This window comes from Cervus canadensis, chromosome 6, assembly GCF_019320065.1.
Source record: "Cervus canadensis isolate Bull #8, Minnesota chromosome 6, ASM1932006v1, whole genome shotgun sequence".
Taxonomy (NCBI): Eukaryota; Metazoa; Chordata; class Mammalia; order Artiodactyla; family Cervidae; genus Cervus; species Cervus canadensis.
The window spans coordinates 20,654,810-20,672,589 of NC_057391.1; the positions used below are offsets into that span (position 1 = coordinate 20,654,810).

The window sequence follows — 17,780 nt, forward strand, 5'->3', positions numbered from 1 at the left end:
AACTCTCACATCCATACATGACTACTGGAAAAACCATAGCCTTGACTAGATGGACCTTTGTTGACAAAATAATGTCTCTGCTTTTTAATATGCTGTCTAGGTTGGTCATAACTTTCCTTCCAAGGAGTAAGCAGCTTTTAATTTCATGGCTGCAGTCACTATCTGCAGTGATTTTGGAACCCCCAAAAAATGAAGTCTGCCACTATTTCCACTGTTTCCCCATCTATTTGCCTGAAGTGATGGGACCGGATGCCATGATCTTACTTTTCTGAATGTTGAGCTTTAAGCCAACTTTTTCACTCTCTTCTTTCACTTTCATCAAGAGGCTCTGTATTTCTTCTTCACTTTCTGCCATCAGGATGGTGTCATCTGCATATCTGAGGTTATTGATATTTCTCCCGGCAATCATGATTCCAGCTTGTGCTTCCTCCAGCCCAGCGTTTCTCATGATGTACTCTGCATATAAGTTAAATGAGCAGGGTGACAATACACAGCCTTGACGTACTCCTTTTCCTATTTGGAACCCGTCTGTTGTTCCATGTCCGGTTCTAACTGTTGCTTCTTGACCTGCATACAGATTTCTCAAGAGGCAGGTCAGGTGGTCTGGTATTCCCATCTCTTTCAGAATTTTCCATAGTTTATTGTGATCCACACAGTCAAAGACTTTGGCATAAGCAATAAAGCAGAAGTAGATGTTTTTCTGGAATTCTCTTGCTTTTTTGGTGATCCAGCAGATGTTGGCAATTTGATCTCTGGTTCCTCTGCCTTTTTGAAAACCAGCTTGAACATTTGGAAGTTCATGGTTCATGTACTGTTGAAGCCTGGCTTGGAGAATTTTGAGCATTACTTTACTAGTGTGTGAGATGTGTGCAATTGTGCGGTAGTTTGAACATTCTTTGGCGTTGCCTTTCTTTGCGACTGGAATGAAAACTGACCTTTTCTAGTCCAGTGGCCACTGCTGAGTTTTCCAAATTTGCTGGCATATTGAGCGCAGCACTTTCACAGCATCATCTTTTAGGATTTGAAATAGCTCAACTGGAATTCCATCACCTCCACTAGCTTTGTTTGTAGTGATGCTTCCTAAGGCCCACTTGATTTCACATTCCAGGATGTCTGGCTGCTTACCTGGGGGAAATTAGTGCCATGACTTGAGGTAGCTCTTTGCAGAAGTCCAAGAGATAAGATATGAGTGAGTTTGGAAGTAGATTCTTCAGCCCCAGGCAGACCTTGAGATGACTTCAGCCCTGGTTGACAAATTGACTGCAAATTCATGACAGACTGAGCTAAGAAGCCATACTGGATTCCTGAGTTATGGAATCTGCAAGATATTAATGTCTATGATGTTGTTCAGTCGCTAAGCTGAGTCTGACTCTTTGCAACCCTATGGACTGCAGCACGCCAGGCTCCTCTGTCCTCCACTGTCTCCTGGAGTTTGCTCAAATTCATGTCCATTGAGTCAGTGATACTATCTAACCATCTTATCCTCTGCCGTCCCTTTCTTCTTCTTTAGCCTTCAATCTTTCCCAGTACCGAGTCTTTTCCAATAAGTTGCTGATTCAGGACTGATTTCCTTTAGGATTGACTGGTTTGATCTCCTTGCACTCAAAGGAACTCTTAAGAGTCTTCTCCAGAACCACAATTCAAAAGCATCAGTTCTTTGATGCTCAGCCGTCTTCAATACCTAGCTCTCACATCCGCATATGACTACTGGAAAAACCATAGCTTTGACTAGATGGACCTTTGTTGGCGAAGTAATGACTCTGCTTTTTAATACACTGCCTAGGTTTGTCGTAGCTGAAGGGTTACAGTTAGGTAAATGAGATATTATTGCTGTGTTAATTAGCTTCTAACTTTTGGGGTAATTTTTTTGGGCAGTAATTGATATTTGACAGAGATTTTTTTTTTTCTAGTTTTTGGTTATCACAAATAGTGCTGGCTGAATCTTCTTATATGTGTAATGTACTTATGTGGTCATCTCTTTTGGGGAATATATCTAGGAATAGAATTACTGGGTCATGAGGGGCTTCCTAGGTGGCTCAGTGATGTAGAATCCACCTGCCAATGTAGGGGACATGGGGTTCAATCCCTTGGTTGGAAAGATCCCCTGGAGTAGAAAACAGCAACTCACTCCAGTATTCTTACCTGGAAAATTCCATGAGCAGAGGAGCCTGGCGGGCTGCAAGTTCATGGGGTCTCATCAGAGTCACACGCGACTGAGCATGCACACGCAGGGTATATTATGACAACTTTAGTAGATACTGCCTTATAGTTTTCCACAGCAGTTGTCTCAGTATATACCTCTATCAATAATATATGTTCTTCTACAGTCTCGGCAGCACTAGGCATTATCAGTCTTTTTAATTTAGTCATTATGGCATCTCATTTGAAAATATTTTGAGATAATTTCAAATTGAGAGAAAAGGTGCAAGAGCAGTATATAAAACTTCCATTTTCTCTTTTCCTAGAGTTCCTAATTTTTAACGTTTTACCACATTTCTCTCTGTCTCTAATGTATATGATGATTCTTTTTCTGAGAACAAGTTGGAGAACAATGACCCATCCCTTAAATACCACAGTGTATTTCCCGCAAATAAGAGCACTTTCTGATATAATTATAACCAACCAGAGTCAGAAAATCAACACTGATACAGGGTCCATAGACCCTGTTAAAATTTTGACGGTTATCCCATTCTCTCCCTCTTTTTTTCTGGTCTAGAGTCCAATCCAGTATAATGTTGCATTTATTTGTCATGTCTGTTTAGGCTCTTGCAACCTAGAATAGTTCCTTAATGTTTCGCTGGTTTTTATGACCTTGACAGTTTTAAAGTCTGTACACGTTTCATTCTGTTAGCACTATTGACTGGGGCTTGTCTGACTCTTCTCATGTCTAGACTCGCCATGCGCTCTTGGCAGGAGGAACCTCTGAACTGGTGCCGCGCTCATCTCAGTGAATCACATCAGGAAACATGTGATGTCAACCTGTCCCATTGCTAATGAGGTTAACCATAATCACCTGACTAAGTTGCTACAGTACTATTAAATTTCTCTAGTGTGAAGTCATCATTTTCCTATTTGCAATTTAATAGTGTTTTCTGGGGAGAGAGTCCCAAGACTATTCCAATATCCTGTTCCTCATCAATCTTAGTATCCATTGATGATTCTTGCCTAAATCAGCCACCAATATCATGGTTGCCAATCTTAGTATCCATTGATGATTCCTGCCTAAATCAGCCACCAATATCATGGTTGCCACATGTTGATTTTTAAAAGTCCATCATTCTTTCTACATGATTAGAGAACATTCAATTGTCAGAAAGCTCTTTCCCGTCTTTCTTATTCACTCATTGATTCATTCATTTATTTATATCAGTATGGAGTGAATCAATGGATCATGGATGTCCTATGTTAGTCAATGCATTAGGATCTGGTACTGTCATTATCATAATGATCAGATTGTTCCAGTTTTGGCTAGTGAGAACCCACTCAAGCTGACTCCCATGTCCTTTGCACATATCAAAGTGTTCTTTGAGCACTTCCTTATTTTCTGATACAATAGAATATTCCAGACTCATTTATGCCCTAGTCCTGAAATCAGTTATTTCTTCGAGGAGCCCTGGTTCCTTTTATTTATTTTTTATTATTTTAAAATTAATTTTTGTTGGGAATGTAGTTGATTTACAATGTTAGTTTATGCTGTAAGGTGAATCATTTTATATATATATATATATGTATATATATATATATATATCTCCACTCTTTCTTAGATTCTGTTCTCATATAGGTCATTACAGAGTGCTGAGTAGAGTTCCCTGTGTTATACAGTAAGTTCTTATTAGATATCTGTTTTACATCTAGTAGTGTTTACATGTCAGCCCCAATCTTTTAATTTATCCCTCCCCTGCCCTGGTTTCTTTTAGTGGAGAATGGTATTTAGAAACCAAGATCTTGGTGTTTAGTATGCTTATAACTATGTATCACAAGCATCCACTGATTATTTCTATCTATCTATCCATCCAGTCTTCTTTCATCTATTTATTGTATCTAGTGTGAGTTCACACCAACATCTCCAATTCCAGTCCAATACCTCTAGTTTTTTTCTAGTGTTCCTCCATTCCAAATGTGTAAATTCCTCCTCAGGCTCTGTAAACCGGGCTCTCATCATCATATATTTGCTTATTTCTCATTGTTCATAACCAGTCTCCCAACCACAAAGACTGCCTTCTTGGCCGACCTTCTTCTTGGTCCTGCCAGCTTCTCAGTCCCAGCCCTGATGCCATCTCCTTGGCCAGCGTCTGCTTTGGTTTGTGCTTTCCCCTGTGGCTGTTTTGGCAGCTACACTGCCACCTTCGAAAGGATCAACAAGGGAGGGCAGGGAAGAAGGGAGAGGAAGAGCCATCCTGTATTTTAACTCTTAGGCCAACATTTTATTGATATGGCTCCTTAATGAGAATTCAACTTTCTTTAGGAACTTATACCCAGTGGGTTTGGCTCCTTAAGAATCCCAGGGTACTGGGTTATTTAAGGATTTAAAGTGACTAGCTGAACTGAACTGAACAGTTGCAGGATTAAGCATTGTTTGCTGAGAATAGGGGAAAGCAGCAGCAGGTAGGGAAGAAAATGTGCTGAAGGATAAACAATCACCACTCCTGTTGGGCCTTAGAGCTCAAGTCAGTTTTATAGCGAGAATGGGGCAGGAGCACTGGTAGGAACCAGAGTGTGAACTTGTCATAGGAAGGCTGGGTTTGGTTGGAGTGGGGATGGAAGATAGGTTTTCAGGTCTATCCTGAAGTGGAATGCACATTTTAGGATGATTTTGGAATCAACTTGGTCTTCCCAGATGCCTTGTGGTCAGGCTAGAACTTGCAAGCAGCTTGAAATTCCCAGGCCCCTGAGCCAGGCTGGAGTCAGAATGGCCTCTGGAGGGCAGAGGAGCACTGTGTGATCCTCCTTAACTTAAACCTGGTCTAACTACTTTCATTGCCTCGTTTGTTTATTAGCAAACTTACAGAACTCCTTGGCAGACTCTCTTTCACATTTTTGTCTAATAAACTAGAAAGAATAAGAGTTGGATGGCCTGGGATCAAACTCAGACAAGTTAAGTGACGTTTATATAATGTTATAAAGTTATATACATGAGATGCTTTGGTTCATATGTGTAAACAGGTGATAGTAATTAACAAGTTCATGAATCAGAGCAATGTTAAGTACAATGATTTATTTGTTATAGTCATTACTGACAGTCTGAAAGATGTAGTTTGAATTTCTAACAGTGGGAGATAACTGGCCAGGATCCACATTTCTGGCTGCGTAGAACAGTGGCTAGGCTTGAGAAGCATCTCGAATTGCCTGGGTGTGTATCCTGATAACACTGCTTACTAGATGTGTGTCTTTAGGCATGTCAGTTACCTTTTCTGTGCTTTAGTTCCCTCATCTGTAGACGTACTACCTGGAGCTCTCATGAGGTTTTTATTTTATTTCATAAGAAAAATGATTTATTTGGCTGTGCTGGGTCTTAGTAGCTGCACACGGGATCTGCAGTCTTCGTCACGGCGTGCAGGTTCTTTAGGTGCAGCTTGTCAGATTTAGTTCCTTGACCAGGAACAGAATCTGGGCCCCCTGCATTGGGAGCACGGAGTCTTAGCCACTGGACCCCCAGGAAAGTCCTCAACACACAATTCTTAGGTTGGTTCCTGCATATGAGAAGCACCCAGTAAAGATCAGTTTGCAGTTGTGATTGTTATTATCATTTTAAGCTGCAGATTCATTCTTAACTAAAAAAATTCCATAACAAATCTAATCAGCATTAGTCTTGATTCTCCTATCAACATCATGAGCTTATTATTTACTATTAAAAATGTAGAGAGATCACCTCTATTTGCTTCTCCATTAGTTTGAAATAGATGAGATTGAGTTAGTCTATTTTAGAAAAATAGCTGGTTGGGTTCAGCTGCAGTTTTCTTCAGTTCCATTTATGTTTTCATCATTACCTCCCCAGGAAGCTGGAGCTGCTTTCATAGGTACCAATGTTCCACTAATCTGAACCAGTGTCTGCTGACAGCTTTTCAATCATTGTGGTCTATTCAGTTCTTTTTACTCTAGAGGAATTTCTCTGCCAAGCAAAACTGAACCAAGCAATTTCAAACTTGTACTTAACACCCATTAAAAAAAATCCTCTTGTTATTGAAGAAAGAGTGAGTGATGTTGGGTGGAACTCTGAATTGGGAGCCAGAAGGTCAAAATTCAAGTTTCAACTCTGCAGCTACTTGCAAATATGTATTGTGTGTCTTTCTGAACGTGAAGCAATATGCCTGCCAAGCATTGAGGGGATTCAAAGAAAGGATTCAAACAAGAGGACTTTCTTCTCATAGTCTTACAACCTAGTTGGAATAACAAAGCAGCTGTGATAGGAGGCTGAATGAAATACATGCAGAATCCAGCATCCTGAAGTACTCTGGAGGAAAGAACGAAACTGAAATAAGGGCTTGAGGGAAGGGTGCCCTGGGCAGTCAGTGACTCTTCCCCCCCCTTTTTTTTTTTTTTGTATCAATAAGTCTAGAAACCCGGGAACTATATTCACCAAATGCCCTTGCTCTCATGGTTCTAGCTGCAGTTTATGTTCTGCCAATGACAGCACTTGGCAAGAGTGGAAAGCAGAAGAGAAGCCCAAGGCATTTACCCCCTTCTCTTTTGGCAGCATTGGTAAGTGGATGTATGAGCTTCCTGGACGTGAGTTTTCACACTGGCAGTGGTGCTCCCCAACTGATTCTCGGCTGTGAGGTCTGTATGAGTAGTAGCTTCTAGCAGATTCCTAGAAGCAGCAGTTCTGGGAAGGGCAGTTCCTCATTCAGTGCTCACTCTCTAATAAAACTAGGTTTCTGGAATGACAGGCTCTTTTCCACCTCTGAGTCTTTACTCATCTGTTACCCATGCTGTCTTCCTTCCCACCTCCTTTGTATTTTATTCATCTTTATGGCCCAGCAACTAGTAATTGATTGTTGCATATCAAGTAACCAATCAATATTTTTTGTATGAATAGATGAAGGAATGAATGAAAGAAAAGGAGAAGTTACAGGCTTAGGCAGATTATAAATGGAATGGGGGTGGTGAACATGGTGGCGAGGCTAGGATATGAAGAGACAAAGCAGAGTAATAATGGAAAGGGTTGGGAAAAGGATAAATGGAAATGTGACCCTTCACTAGAATAATGTCATTGGGTTTTTAATTATCTAGTATATATGAAAAAAGATAAAGCACCATGGTTTGCTAACTATGTGAGAGTCTGTTAAAGAATAAAGGCCTAGGAATTTCCTGGCGGTCCAGTGGTTCAGACTCAGTGCTTTCACTGCTGAGAGCCGGCCAGGTCCAATCCCTGGTTGGAGAACTAAGATCCTGCAAGCTGAACTGCACAGCCAAAAAAAAAAAAAAATGGCCAAAGGTAAGATGGCTGAAGAAATGAATCTGTGGGAAGAATGAATTGTCTGGTGGTCAGCTGATATGGAGATGACCTAGAGAATGTAAGAAAGGAGATTTCAAACAGGAAGACAGATTCTATATGTGAATGGTGGGAAAGATTTAGGTTGTGGTGGTTTAGTCACTAAGTCGTGTCCGACTTTTGCAACCCCATGGACTGTAGCCTGCCAGGCTCCTCTGTCCATGGGATTTTCCAGGCAAGAATACTGGAATGGATTGCCATTTCCTTCTCCAGAGGATCTTCCCAACCCAGGAATCGAACCCAGGTCTCCTCCTGCACTGCATGCAGATTCTTTACTAACTGAGCTATGAGGGAAGCCCTGATTTAGGTAGAGTAGGGTGTAATATTTGTGTGCATCCCACCCCAATGTTCATCGCAGCACTGTTTATGATAGCCAGGACATGGAAGCAACCTAGATGTCCATCAGCAGACGAATGGATAAGGAAGCTGTGGTACATATACACCATGGAATATTACTCAGCCATTAAAAAGAATTCATTTGAACCAGTTCTAATGAGATGGATGAAACTGGAGCACATTATACAGAGTGAAGTAAGCCAGAAAGATAAAGACCAATACAGTATACTAACGCATATATATGGAATTTAGAAAGATGGTAACGATAACCCTATATGCAAAACAGAAAAAGAGACACAGATGTACAGAACAGACTTTTGGACTCTGTGGGAGAAGGCGAGGGTGGGATGTTTTGAGAGAACAGCATTGAAACATGTATATTATCAAGGGTGAAACAGATCACCAGCCCAGGTTGGATGCATGAGAGAAGTGCTCGGGGCTGGTGCACTAGGAAGACCCAGAGGGATCGGTGGAGAGGGAGGTGGGAGGGGGGATCGGGATGGGGAATACATGTAAATGCATGGCTGATTCATGTCAATGTATGGCAAAAACCACTACAATATTGTAAAGTAATTAGCCTCCAACTAATAAAAATAAATGGAAAAAAAAATATTTGTGTGCATCTGTGCTAAGTTGCTTCAGTGGTGTCCCACTTTTTGTGACTTCATGGACTGTAGCCCACCAAGCTCCTCTGTACATGGGATTCTCCAGGTAAGAATACTGGAGTGGGTTGCCATGCCCTGCTCCAGGGGATCTTCCAGAACCGGGTATTGAACTTGCTCCTCCTGAGGCTTCTGCATTGCAGGCAGATTCTTTACTGCTGAGCCACCTGGGAAGCCCAATAGTTTGTATAGTGCTTTACAATACTAAAAGTGCTTCTCAGGTCCATTATCCTTTTGTATCCTCAGCAGCCCTGTGAGAAAAGTGGACTGTGTGTGTGAAGTTGCTTCAGTTGTGTCTGACTCTTTGCAACTCTATGGACTATAGCCTGCCAGGCTCCTCTTTTCATGGAATTCTCTAGGCAAGAATACTGGAACCACAAAAAAAAAAAAATTCAGATGTCATGATACTTGACAACCACAAAAAAAAAAAAAAAAAAAGAATACTGGAGTGGGTTTCCATTTCCTTCTCCAGGGGATCTTCCCAACCCAGGGATCAAACCCTCATTTCTTTTTTTTTTTTTTTTTTAAGGTAGAACCTAGCATTTTATTTAGATCTTCATTAAACTGTTGGAATTGAGAACCAGACATACGTAATAAACCTCCAAAAATAGATCCTGAAAGGCACTTTCTGCTTAGGGCAAGCAGTCATGGAATAAGCATGTAAACAAGCTGGCTTCTCTGTACCACACCAGCCAAGTCAGCTTTCTCCATGGCCAGCTGCACCAGCTCTGCCCTCCCTTCTGTTAACACCAGCCAGAACCCCTGTAGGTCTAACCCAAAAACCCTCATTTCTTATGTCTCCTGCATTGGCAGGCGTGTTCTCTACCACTAGCGCCTCCTAAAAAGTGTTAGAAAAGTATATACTATTAATAAAAATGGAAGTTTGCTTGGAAAAGCTATATATCTATTATGGAAAATGAAAATATATAGGTCACAGAGGAAAAGAATAGAAATCACTCAAAGCCATCTTTGTTAACATCTTGATGATGGCCTCTCAGAGCTTTTCTATGCCTGTGCTATGCTGTGCTGAGTCTGTCAGTCATGTCCAACTCTTTGCGACCCCAAGGACTATAACCCACCAGGCTTCTCTGTCCATGGGGTGCCGGGGTCCAGCCTCGGCAGGATCCAGGGGATACCCTCAGGATGAACGGTGTCAGCGAGAGAGAGAGAGACGTGAGACCAGCCTTGATAGGGCCAAGTCTGCGAGGGAGAGAGAGAGAGAAAGAGAGAGAGAGAGAAAATGACCAGATGGGGGTGTTTGCAGGATCTGGCAGAGTCTGGCCATCCTTTATTTTTTACCATAGCTTTTATACCCTAAGTTAGTACATTTCTAAGGGGAAGATAGTTTAACATTACGTCAGCTTGTCCTTCACGAAACCAGGGTGTTTTCTGCATACTTCTTTGTTTATGAGGGTCTTGTACATTATCTTCTGGCCTTGGGGCCTATTAACATTTTATGCAGGTCAGGTGAATGTAAACCTATTTTCTGTTTCTGTGGTGACTGAAAGGTAGCAGTCTCATAGGGCAACAGTACAGAGTAGAAGTATAACCTTGTTAACACAAAAATTAATCCTTCTGCAGAAGTTGTCAGTTACATTTATCTAAGAAGTTTACCCCACACCGACTCTGCGACTTTGGTGAGGCAGCTTCTGCCTAGCACTCCTGGCTGACAATTAACAACCATCTCATTGTTACCACACTAGGGCCAAGTTCTTATTTCTCTAGATCTTTAACTATATTAACAATGGTTTCTATAACACAACCTTAGCACATTAAAAGCAAAAACACAGCAAGAAAAACACAGCAAGCAAAACACAGCAAGCAAACGTCAACCCAATAACCACCTTTAGAATAATTTTTCTTATGTTTTCTAATAGGACTCCTCCACCCCTCAAAAAGGCTCTATGTCTATTAGGGCTTTTATATAATCAGGTTCTTTATGCTATTTTATGATTAGAATAATATAAGCAATCATGCATATTAGTACCAAGGGCATAAATGCATTTGGCTAACAAACTACCAGCAAAGGAGTTTAAATTAAAACCCTCCTTTCATCCTGGATAATCTCATAAGATACCACCACCCGGGAAACTTATTGATTAAAGTTCTAAATTGATTCTTATTTGGAAAGAGATCGGGGAAGGCCTTCTGCCTGTGTCACAGAAATTAGGGAGTAGTCTATTGAAGCAAGCATCAGAAAGACAGATATCATCTTTATGGTGAGCGCCGGGGGCAGCTTTTCGGAATCCCTGAAAACCTGATCCGCCTTGTCTGTCAGGTTTTCTCCTCATGACCTTGTCATGGGTGGGATCTTGTGTGCCGGCTCCCGGCAATGGGGATTCTCCAGGCAAGAATCCTGGAGAGGGTTGCCATGCCCTCCTCCAGGGGATCTTCCTGACCCAGGGATCGAACTAGGGTCTCTTGCATTGCAGGCGGATTTTTTACCAGCTAAGCTACCAGGGAAGCCCCTTTCTATGTCTATTTATTTCTAAATTAAAAAATGGCTTATTATATACTTTAGCTTGTTTTTAAGCTTGGTTTTTTTTACTTAGGGCATTGTGAACATATTTTCATGTCATTAACTATTCCCCTGTGCATGATTATTAATGGCTGTATAACATCCCATTATCTGTTAAGTAAATTATAGTATAAACCAGTCATTTTTTGCTAGCATTTAGCTGACTCCAGTTTTTTACTTTTGTATAAAATGTTATCCTTTTAGTTAAGTCTGTACACATTGTCTTCAATTATGTCCTTAGGATCAGTTCAGTTCAGTCGCTCAGTCGTGTCTGACTCTTTGCGACCCTGTGGACTGCAGCACGCCAGGCTTATCTGTCCATCGTCATCTCCCGGAGCTTACTCAAACTCATATCCGTCGAGTCAGTGATGCCCTCCAACCATCTCATCCTCTGTTGGCCCTTTCTCCTCCTGCCTTCAATCTTTCCCAGCATCAAGGTCTTTTCAAATGAATCAGTTCTTTGCATCAGGTGGCCAAAGTATTGGAGTTTCAGCTTCAGCATTAATCCTTCCAATGAATATTCAGGACTGGTTTCCTTTAGGATATACTGGTTGGATCTCATTACAGTGCAAGGGACTCTCAAGAGTCTTCTCCAACACCACAGTTCAAAAGCATCAATTCTTCTGCACTCAGCTTTCTTTTTTAGAGTTCAACTCTCACATCCATACATGACTACTGGAAAAACCATAGTTTTATCCTTAGGATAACTGCCTTAAAGTGTGTTGAATGAACAGATGCACAGCTAAGAGCAGAGAATTATGTTTTATGGACTCTCCGAGAGGCCAAACTAAGAGTTTGGAGTGGAGAAGAGTTTGTCAGAATTTGGAGTGGAGGAAGGTTTATTGCAAGGCCAAGCAAGGAGAATGGGGAGGCTAAAAAGATCCAAACTCTCCAATGGGTTTCAGGGAAGCTTTTATTAAATTGGAAGTATAGTGGGTCTACCACATTGTTTCTGATATACAGCAAAGTAATTCAGTTATGCATATATATTCTTTCAGATTCTTTTCCACTACAGGTTAATACAAGATACTGAATATAGCTCCCTATGCTAGCTATATAGTAGGGCTTCCCAGGTACAGAGTGGTAAAGAATATGCCTGCTAATGCGGGAGATGTGGGTTTGATCCCTGGGTCAGGAAGATCCCTTGGAGGAAGAAATAGCAGCCTGCTTTAGTATTTTGCCTGGAAAGTTCCATGGACAGAGAAGCCTTACAGGCTACAGTCCATGGTAACTGAGCGCACAAGCACATGTTATGAAATAGGACCTTGTTTGTCTATTTCATATATAGAAGTATGTGAATCCCCAGCCCCCTCTCCTCTTTCCCCTTTGGTAACCATAAGTTTGTTTGCTTTTCTTATTTATTTATAGCTGTGCTGGGTCTTCCTTGCTGTGTGTGGGCTTTCTCTAGTTGTGGCAAGTGGGGGCTTCTCTTTTTTTTTTTTTGATAAAAACAGTCCCACAGCATTTATTGTCATCTGGTAATAACATAAGGGTGAGCAGAACAATATGAATACAAGTTTTAGAACTACATCTCTAACAAAAGACACCTAAAAAACCCAACGGTATTGCCAAACAATTTCTCACTTCATCTATCACTTCTAGTTGGAGACACTTTGGAGCAGAGTAATGTTATCTCCTTTTAGCATGATCCGACCCAGTTGTTTTCTTGACTTTGTTTTAGAATGAATCTCTTCTGCATCATCTAATACGAGGTTCATATACTCATCGAAACCAATGATACAGCCTTCTATCCGCATATTCACTTGCTCATAAAGCCACACCTGAATCCGCGATCTATTTTGCAAGTATCTGAAGATGAGATTCTTCTGCACCTTCTGGCCCTGGCCCCGGTACGCCATGCTGGACACTCACAAGCACCACACTACTCCACACTCTCTCAGAAAGCAACTTCCCGGGGGCTTCTCTTTATTGTGGTTCATGGGCTTCCCATTGTGATGGCTTCTGTTGTTGTGGAGCCTAGGCTCTGGGCACCCATGAGCCCAGTGGCACATGGGCCCAGTAATTGTGGTTCAAAGGTTCAGCTGCCCCTTGGCGTGTGGGATTCTCTCAGACCAGGGATCGAATCTGTGTCCCCTGCAGCAGCAGGCAGTCTCTTCAACACTGGATCACCAGGGAAGTCCCCATAAGTTTTTTTTTCTATGTCTGTGAGTCTATTTCTATTTTATAAATAAGTTCACTTGTATTTTAGAGTCCACATATAAGTAATACCTGTAAGTAAGTAATATTTGTCTTTTTCTTTCTTAGTATGATAATCTCTAAGTCTATCCATGCTGCTGCAAATGGCAGTATTTAATTTTTTATGACTAATATTCCTTTGTATATATATATATCACATCTTCTTTATACATTCATCTGTCAATGGACATTTAAATTGCTTCCCCGTTTTGGCTATTGTAAATACGGCTGCTGGGAACATTGGGGTGCATGTATCTTTTTGAATTAGAGTTTTCTCTGGATATATGCTCAGGAGGGAATTGCTGCTTCATATGGTAACTTTTAGTTTTTTAAAGGAACCTCCATATTGTCCTCCATAGTGGCTGCACCAATTTATATTCCCACCAACAGCTTTTGAGGGTTCCCTTTTCTCCACACTCTCTCCAGCATTTATTATTCATAGACTTTTTGATGATGGCCATTCTGACTGGTGTAAAGTGATACCTCATTGTAGTTTTGATTTGCATTTCTCTAGTAGGGATGTTAAACATCTTTTCATGTGCCTATTGATTATCTGTATCTTTGGATAAATGTCTATTTAAGTCTTCTGCCCATTTTTTGATTGGATCATTTGTTTTTTGATATTGAGCCATATGAGCTGTTTGTATGTTTTAGAAATTAAGCCCTTGTCAGTCACATCATTTGCAAATATTTTCTCCCTATCTGTTATATTTTAATTCTCCAAAGAACTGGTTTGCTGCCTAAATGATATTAAAAGATTGATTTGCCCCACCATATTTTCTTTTATTTGCTTTTTTAGTATCAATGGGATTTCCAACTAAACTGAAATTCAAAGTTCTATGTTCTAGAATTTTAGGGTTTAATTTATCATGCATTCAAAAGCTTGCATAAGGCACTTAACAAAGGTCCTCTTTCTGAATTCACTGGCTAAATCCAGAGCAAATCTCTGTGATCATCTTTATTGGCCCGAATATTGCTCCCAGTCTTTACTTTATATTGTGCAGGCCTAGGTGTCCATGGGGTCACAAAGAGTTGGACATGACTTAAGTGACTAAACCACTACCACCTATTGATTTCCTTTAGTGTGTTTAATTATATTTTCCTGAGGATCAGATTCATATGCCCTGTGTTATAGAGGCAGAAAAACTCTCTCCAATAAGATGTAATGTCTATTGCACAATATAATTAGGCAAAGAGATGTAACCATCTTATATAAAGCCCATTTAAATATACCAATATTCATAAGCTTTTATCTCAATTCTATCAGCTTTTATACTTTTAACCTTATTCTCCATTAAGATCCCATCAACAAGTTTTACTCTTACAAGGAGTCCAGAAACCATCCTTTTTATCTTGACCATTTTATCCATTTTGCATAATAAGGCTCTGGGGTCCCCAGTGAGAGGTTAACCAACTCTTTGGTTAACCAAAGAGTTAATTTTTTCCACTTAATTTTAAAAAATTTTTTCTTAATTTTTTTACTTGATTAATTGGCCCAAGAAATTATTGGCCAGGTATCTCATAATTTTCTTTCAGTCTTTTAAATATAAATATATATTTAAACTGGGGTGAATAGAGTAGATTTGTTTGGGGTCTTTTAAAGTTGGCATTGGGTTGTGTTCCATGTGCCTGCAAGCCTTGTAGTTGCCCGCCTCAAGAGACCGAAGAAAGAGCCTCAAGATAGTGACAAGAGACATCAATGATTTAATAGACAGGAGATCTTACATACCTGAAATAAGTTCCTGAAGTGACATCCCACTGTGTGTGGCAGGCAGGCCACAACAGCAATCTTTGCTACTGGGGGTGGAAGGAGGCTACCATTTATAGGTGGAATTGATATTGGATTGGCTTATCAGTTACCAGGGAAACCAGCAAATGGGGCACATCCCTCATAGTCCCTCAGGTTAACAACCATTAGGAAGGCAGATGTTTTCCTTCCTAGCAGGTGGAGCCTTTCTGGTCTAAGGGGTAAGGAGGTTCGTGTGAGTAGGGTACAGGTAAAGCAGACTGGTCAATCAAGGGAGGCACAGAGAGCAAAATCAGGGGAGGCACAAAATCAGGGGAGGTCAATCAGGGGAGGCACCGGTCAATCAGGGGAGGCACAGCCATCTTGAATGGACTGACCACACAGTGAAGGACCAATAGAGGATCCCTTTGACCCATTCGAACTTAGGTAGCATTATATCAAAACTTTTTGTTTTTAATCCTATTAACATCTATTTTACTTATTCCATCTTTTTTTTTTTCCACTAATGATAATTTATTATAATTTGTTGGAAGCACACAGGTTGATTTTGGTTAAACCAGAACTATGTCTACATAGAAGTGGGCAATAATAGGTAGCCATTCTATGGAGAACTTGTGCACTTAGTCATCATCCTCACTCTGTTTTAGTTTCTTGACCGACTGCTTGTGCCGCTCACTTTCTTTCTGCAGACGCTCAATCTCCTTTGCATGATGAGAGATCTCATTTTCATGGTGTTTCTTCAAGGCAGCCAGCTGTTCTTTAGCACGAGCTCTGAAGTATCATTCCTCTTCGGCCTGCTCTCTTTTTCCGAAGGCCCCACTGGTGTCCCGGACCGCGCCTGCACTGGACCTAACATTATCTGCTGGTTCCGAGGCTTCGGCCTTGCATTGTCCAGATGCTCCAGACGGCTTGCCGGGTACGTGCCGCCAATGCCGTGGCTGCCATTGCTGTCAGTGAAGCACCCCTTATTCCATTTCTTAATTATCATCTAAAAATTTTTATACTTTTGTGATGAGTTCTTTTAAAATTTCCACCTTGTTGGGAAAAAGTCTCTAGACTTAAGTTTTTTCTTACTTCCCTGCTAATAAACCTAGTTAATATTAATTATCCTAATTTTTTTATTAGCATTGATAAGACTCCTTGAGCAGAAGAACAGACCACAAATAAAGATTCTTAAACCATTTTTTCCAAATTAAAGGAGTTCTTAGGTTAACCACTATATATATATTTTCCCACTATCTAACTTGTTTTTTTCCCACCAATAAAACAGCTGTTTATGATGAGAGCTCTTTAAAAATTTACCAGTTTAGAAGTTTCTCCAGTTTAAATGATCCATCCTCTTGCCATTGATGAAATATATCTTAACAGTGAATCAAACCAATAAGATAAAAGAGGTGTCCCCGCAAGAGATCACAAAGGATGCCACTGATACAAGATCCAGAAAATTTATTCCCCAGGATAGTCTAAGAAAGGGAAGGATTTCACTGTATAGCTGATGCAATGATAAAAAGTCCCTGAGAGCTGGCACAGTCAGAAAAAAGACTGCTCAGAGTCCCGGTCTATTCAGTTGGCTGTCAAATGTACAAAATATGTGTACCTTCCACATGGCAGAGGAAGGTTCTCAAAATATAACACACACACAAAATTAAGATATAGAAGAGTTCCATAACTCCCCCCAATTTTCCCTCCTCTTTGGAACCCATTCCCTTTTCCTATCCTCAGCCCCTGGTAACCATCAATCTGATCTCTGTACTGTTTGCCTCCTCCAGACTGTCTCATCAATGGAATCATGCAGTATATAGTGTTTAGTGTCTGGCTTATTCCACTTAGCAATTGCTTTTGAGATGAGTCTATATTTCTTCCTGTATCATTAGTTGTAACTTTTTATTGCTGAGTAGCATTCCATGGGGCTTCCCAGGTGGTTAAGTGGGTAAAGAATCCGCCTGCGCTGCGGCAGACGCAGGCAGACATGGGTTTGATCCCTAGGTCCGGATGACGCCCTGGAGGAGGGCATGGCAACCCACTCCAGTATTCTTGCATGGAGAACCCCATGGACAGAAGAGCCTGGTGGCTACAGTTCATAGGTTGCAAAGAGTCAGACACGACGGAAGCAACTGAACGTGCATGCCAGCACAGCGTTCCGTGGATTGTTGGAGGAAGGGAGACCGCTTCCAGGCCCGAGACCAGGCTCTAACCCTTCAAAGTGAATTGTCTGAGAAGACACACATGCTGACAAAGCAAGAGACTTTACTGGGAAAGGGTGCCTGGGGGGAGAGCAGGAGGGTGAGGGAACCCAGGAGGACTCTGCCACGTGGCTTGCGGTCTCGCGTTTTATGGTAATGGGATTAGTTTCTGGGTTGTCTCTGGCCAGTCATACTGACTCAAGGTCCTTCCTGGTGGCGCATGCATTGCTCCACCAAAAAGGATTCCAGCGAGGATTCTGTTTGGTAGGACACATAGCATCTCCTTTTAACCTTTCCTGAATACTTCTGGTTAGTGGTAGCTTGTTAGTTCTGTCTTCCTTACCAGGGTTTCCCGTCATAAAAGAACTCACGCAAATGGTTACTGTGGTGCTTGGCCAGGGTGGGGTGTTTCAGTCAGTGTTCTTCCCTGACGGTATGGGTATCCCATTGATTTATTTATCTTTTCAGCGGTTGACATTTGGGTTGTTTCCACGTTAGGGCTATTTTTGAGTAAATTTCTATGAACACTTGCATACAAGTCTTTGAGTAGACATACTTTTTTAATTTCCTCTGGGTAAACATCTAAAGGTGGGATTGCTAGATAATGTGGTAAGTGTATATTTATCTTTATTAAAGACTGTCGAAC

The 17,780-nt window shown here is 41.1% G+C and overlaps 1 protein-coding gene and 1 pseudogene across 1 annotated transcript; both read right to left on the reverse strand.

Annotated features, from left to right (window-relative positions):
• Window positions 1-12,438: 12,438 nt before the first annotated feature.
• On the reverse strand, window positions 12,439-12,894 carry LOC122443225 (small nuclear ribonucleoprotein E-like). The gene has a single exon (XM_043471229.1). The coding sequence runs from the start codon at window positions 12,865-12,867 to the stop codon at window positions 12,607-12,609; it is 261 nt and encodes an 86-aa protein (XP_043327164.1). The 5' UTR covers window positions 12,868-12,894; the 3' UTR covers window positions 12,439-12,606.
• A 2,598-nt stretch (window positions 12,895-15,492) lies between these two features.
• LOC122443224 lies at window positions 15,493-15,896 on the reverse strand (annotated as a pseudogene).
• Between the last annotated feature and the right edge of the window lie 1,884 nt (window positions 15,897-17,780).

Coding starts and splice junctions, on each gene's coding strand:
- LOC122443225 (XM_043471229.1), bottom strand. CDS start 12,867: ATGGCGTACCGGGGCCAGGGCCAGAAGGTGCAGAAGAATCTCATCTTC.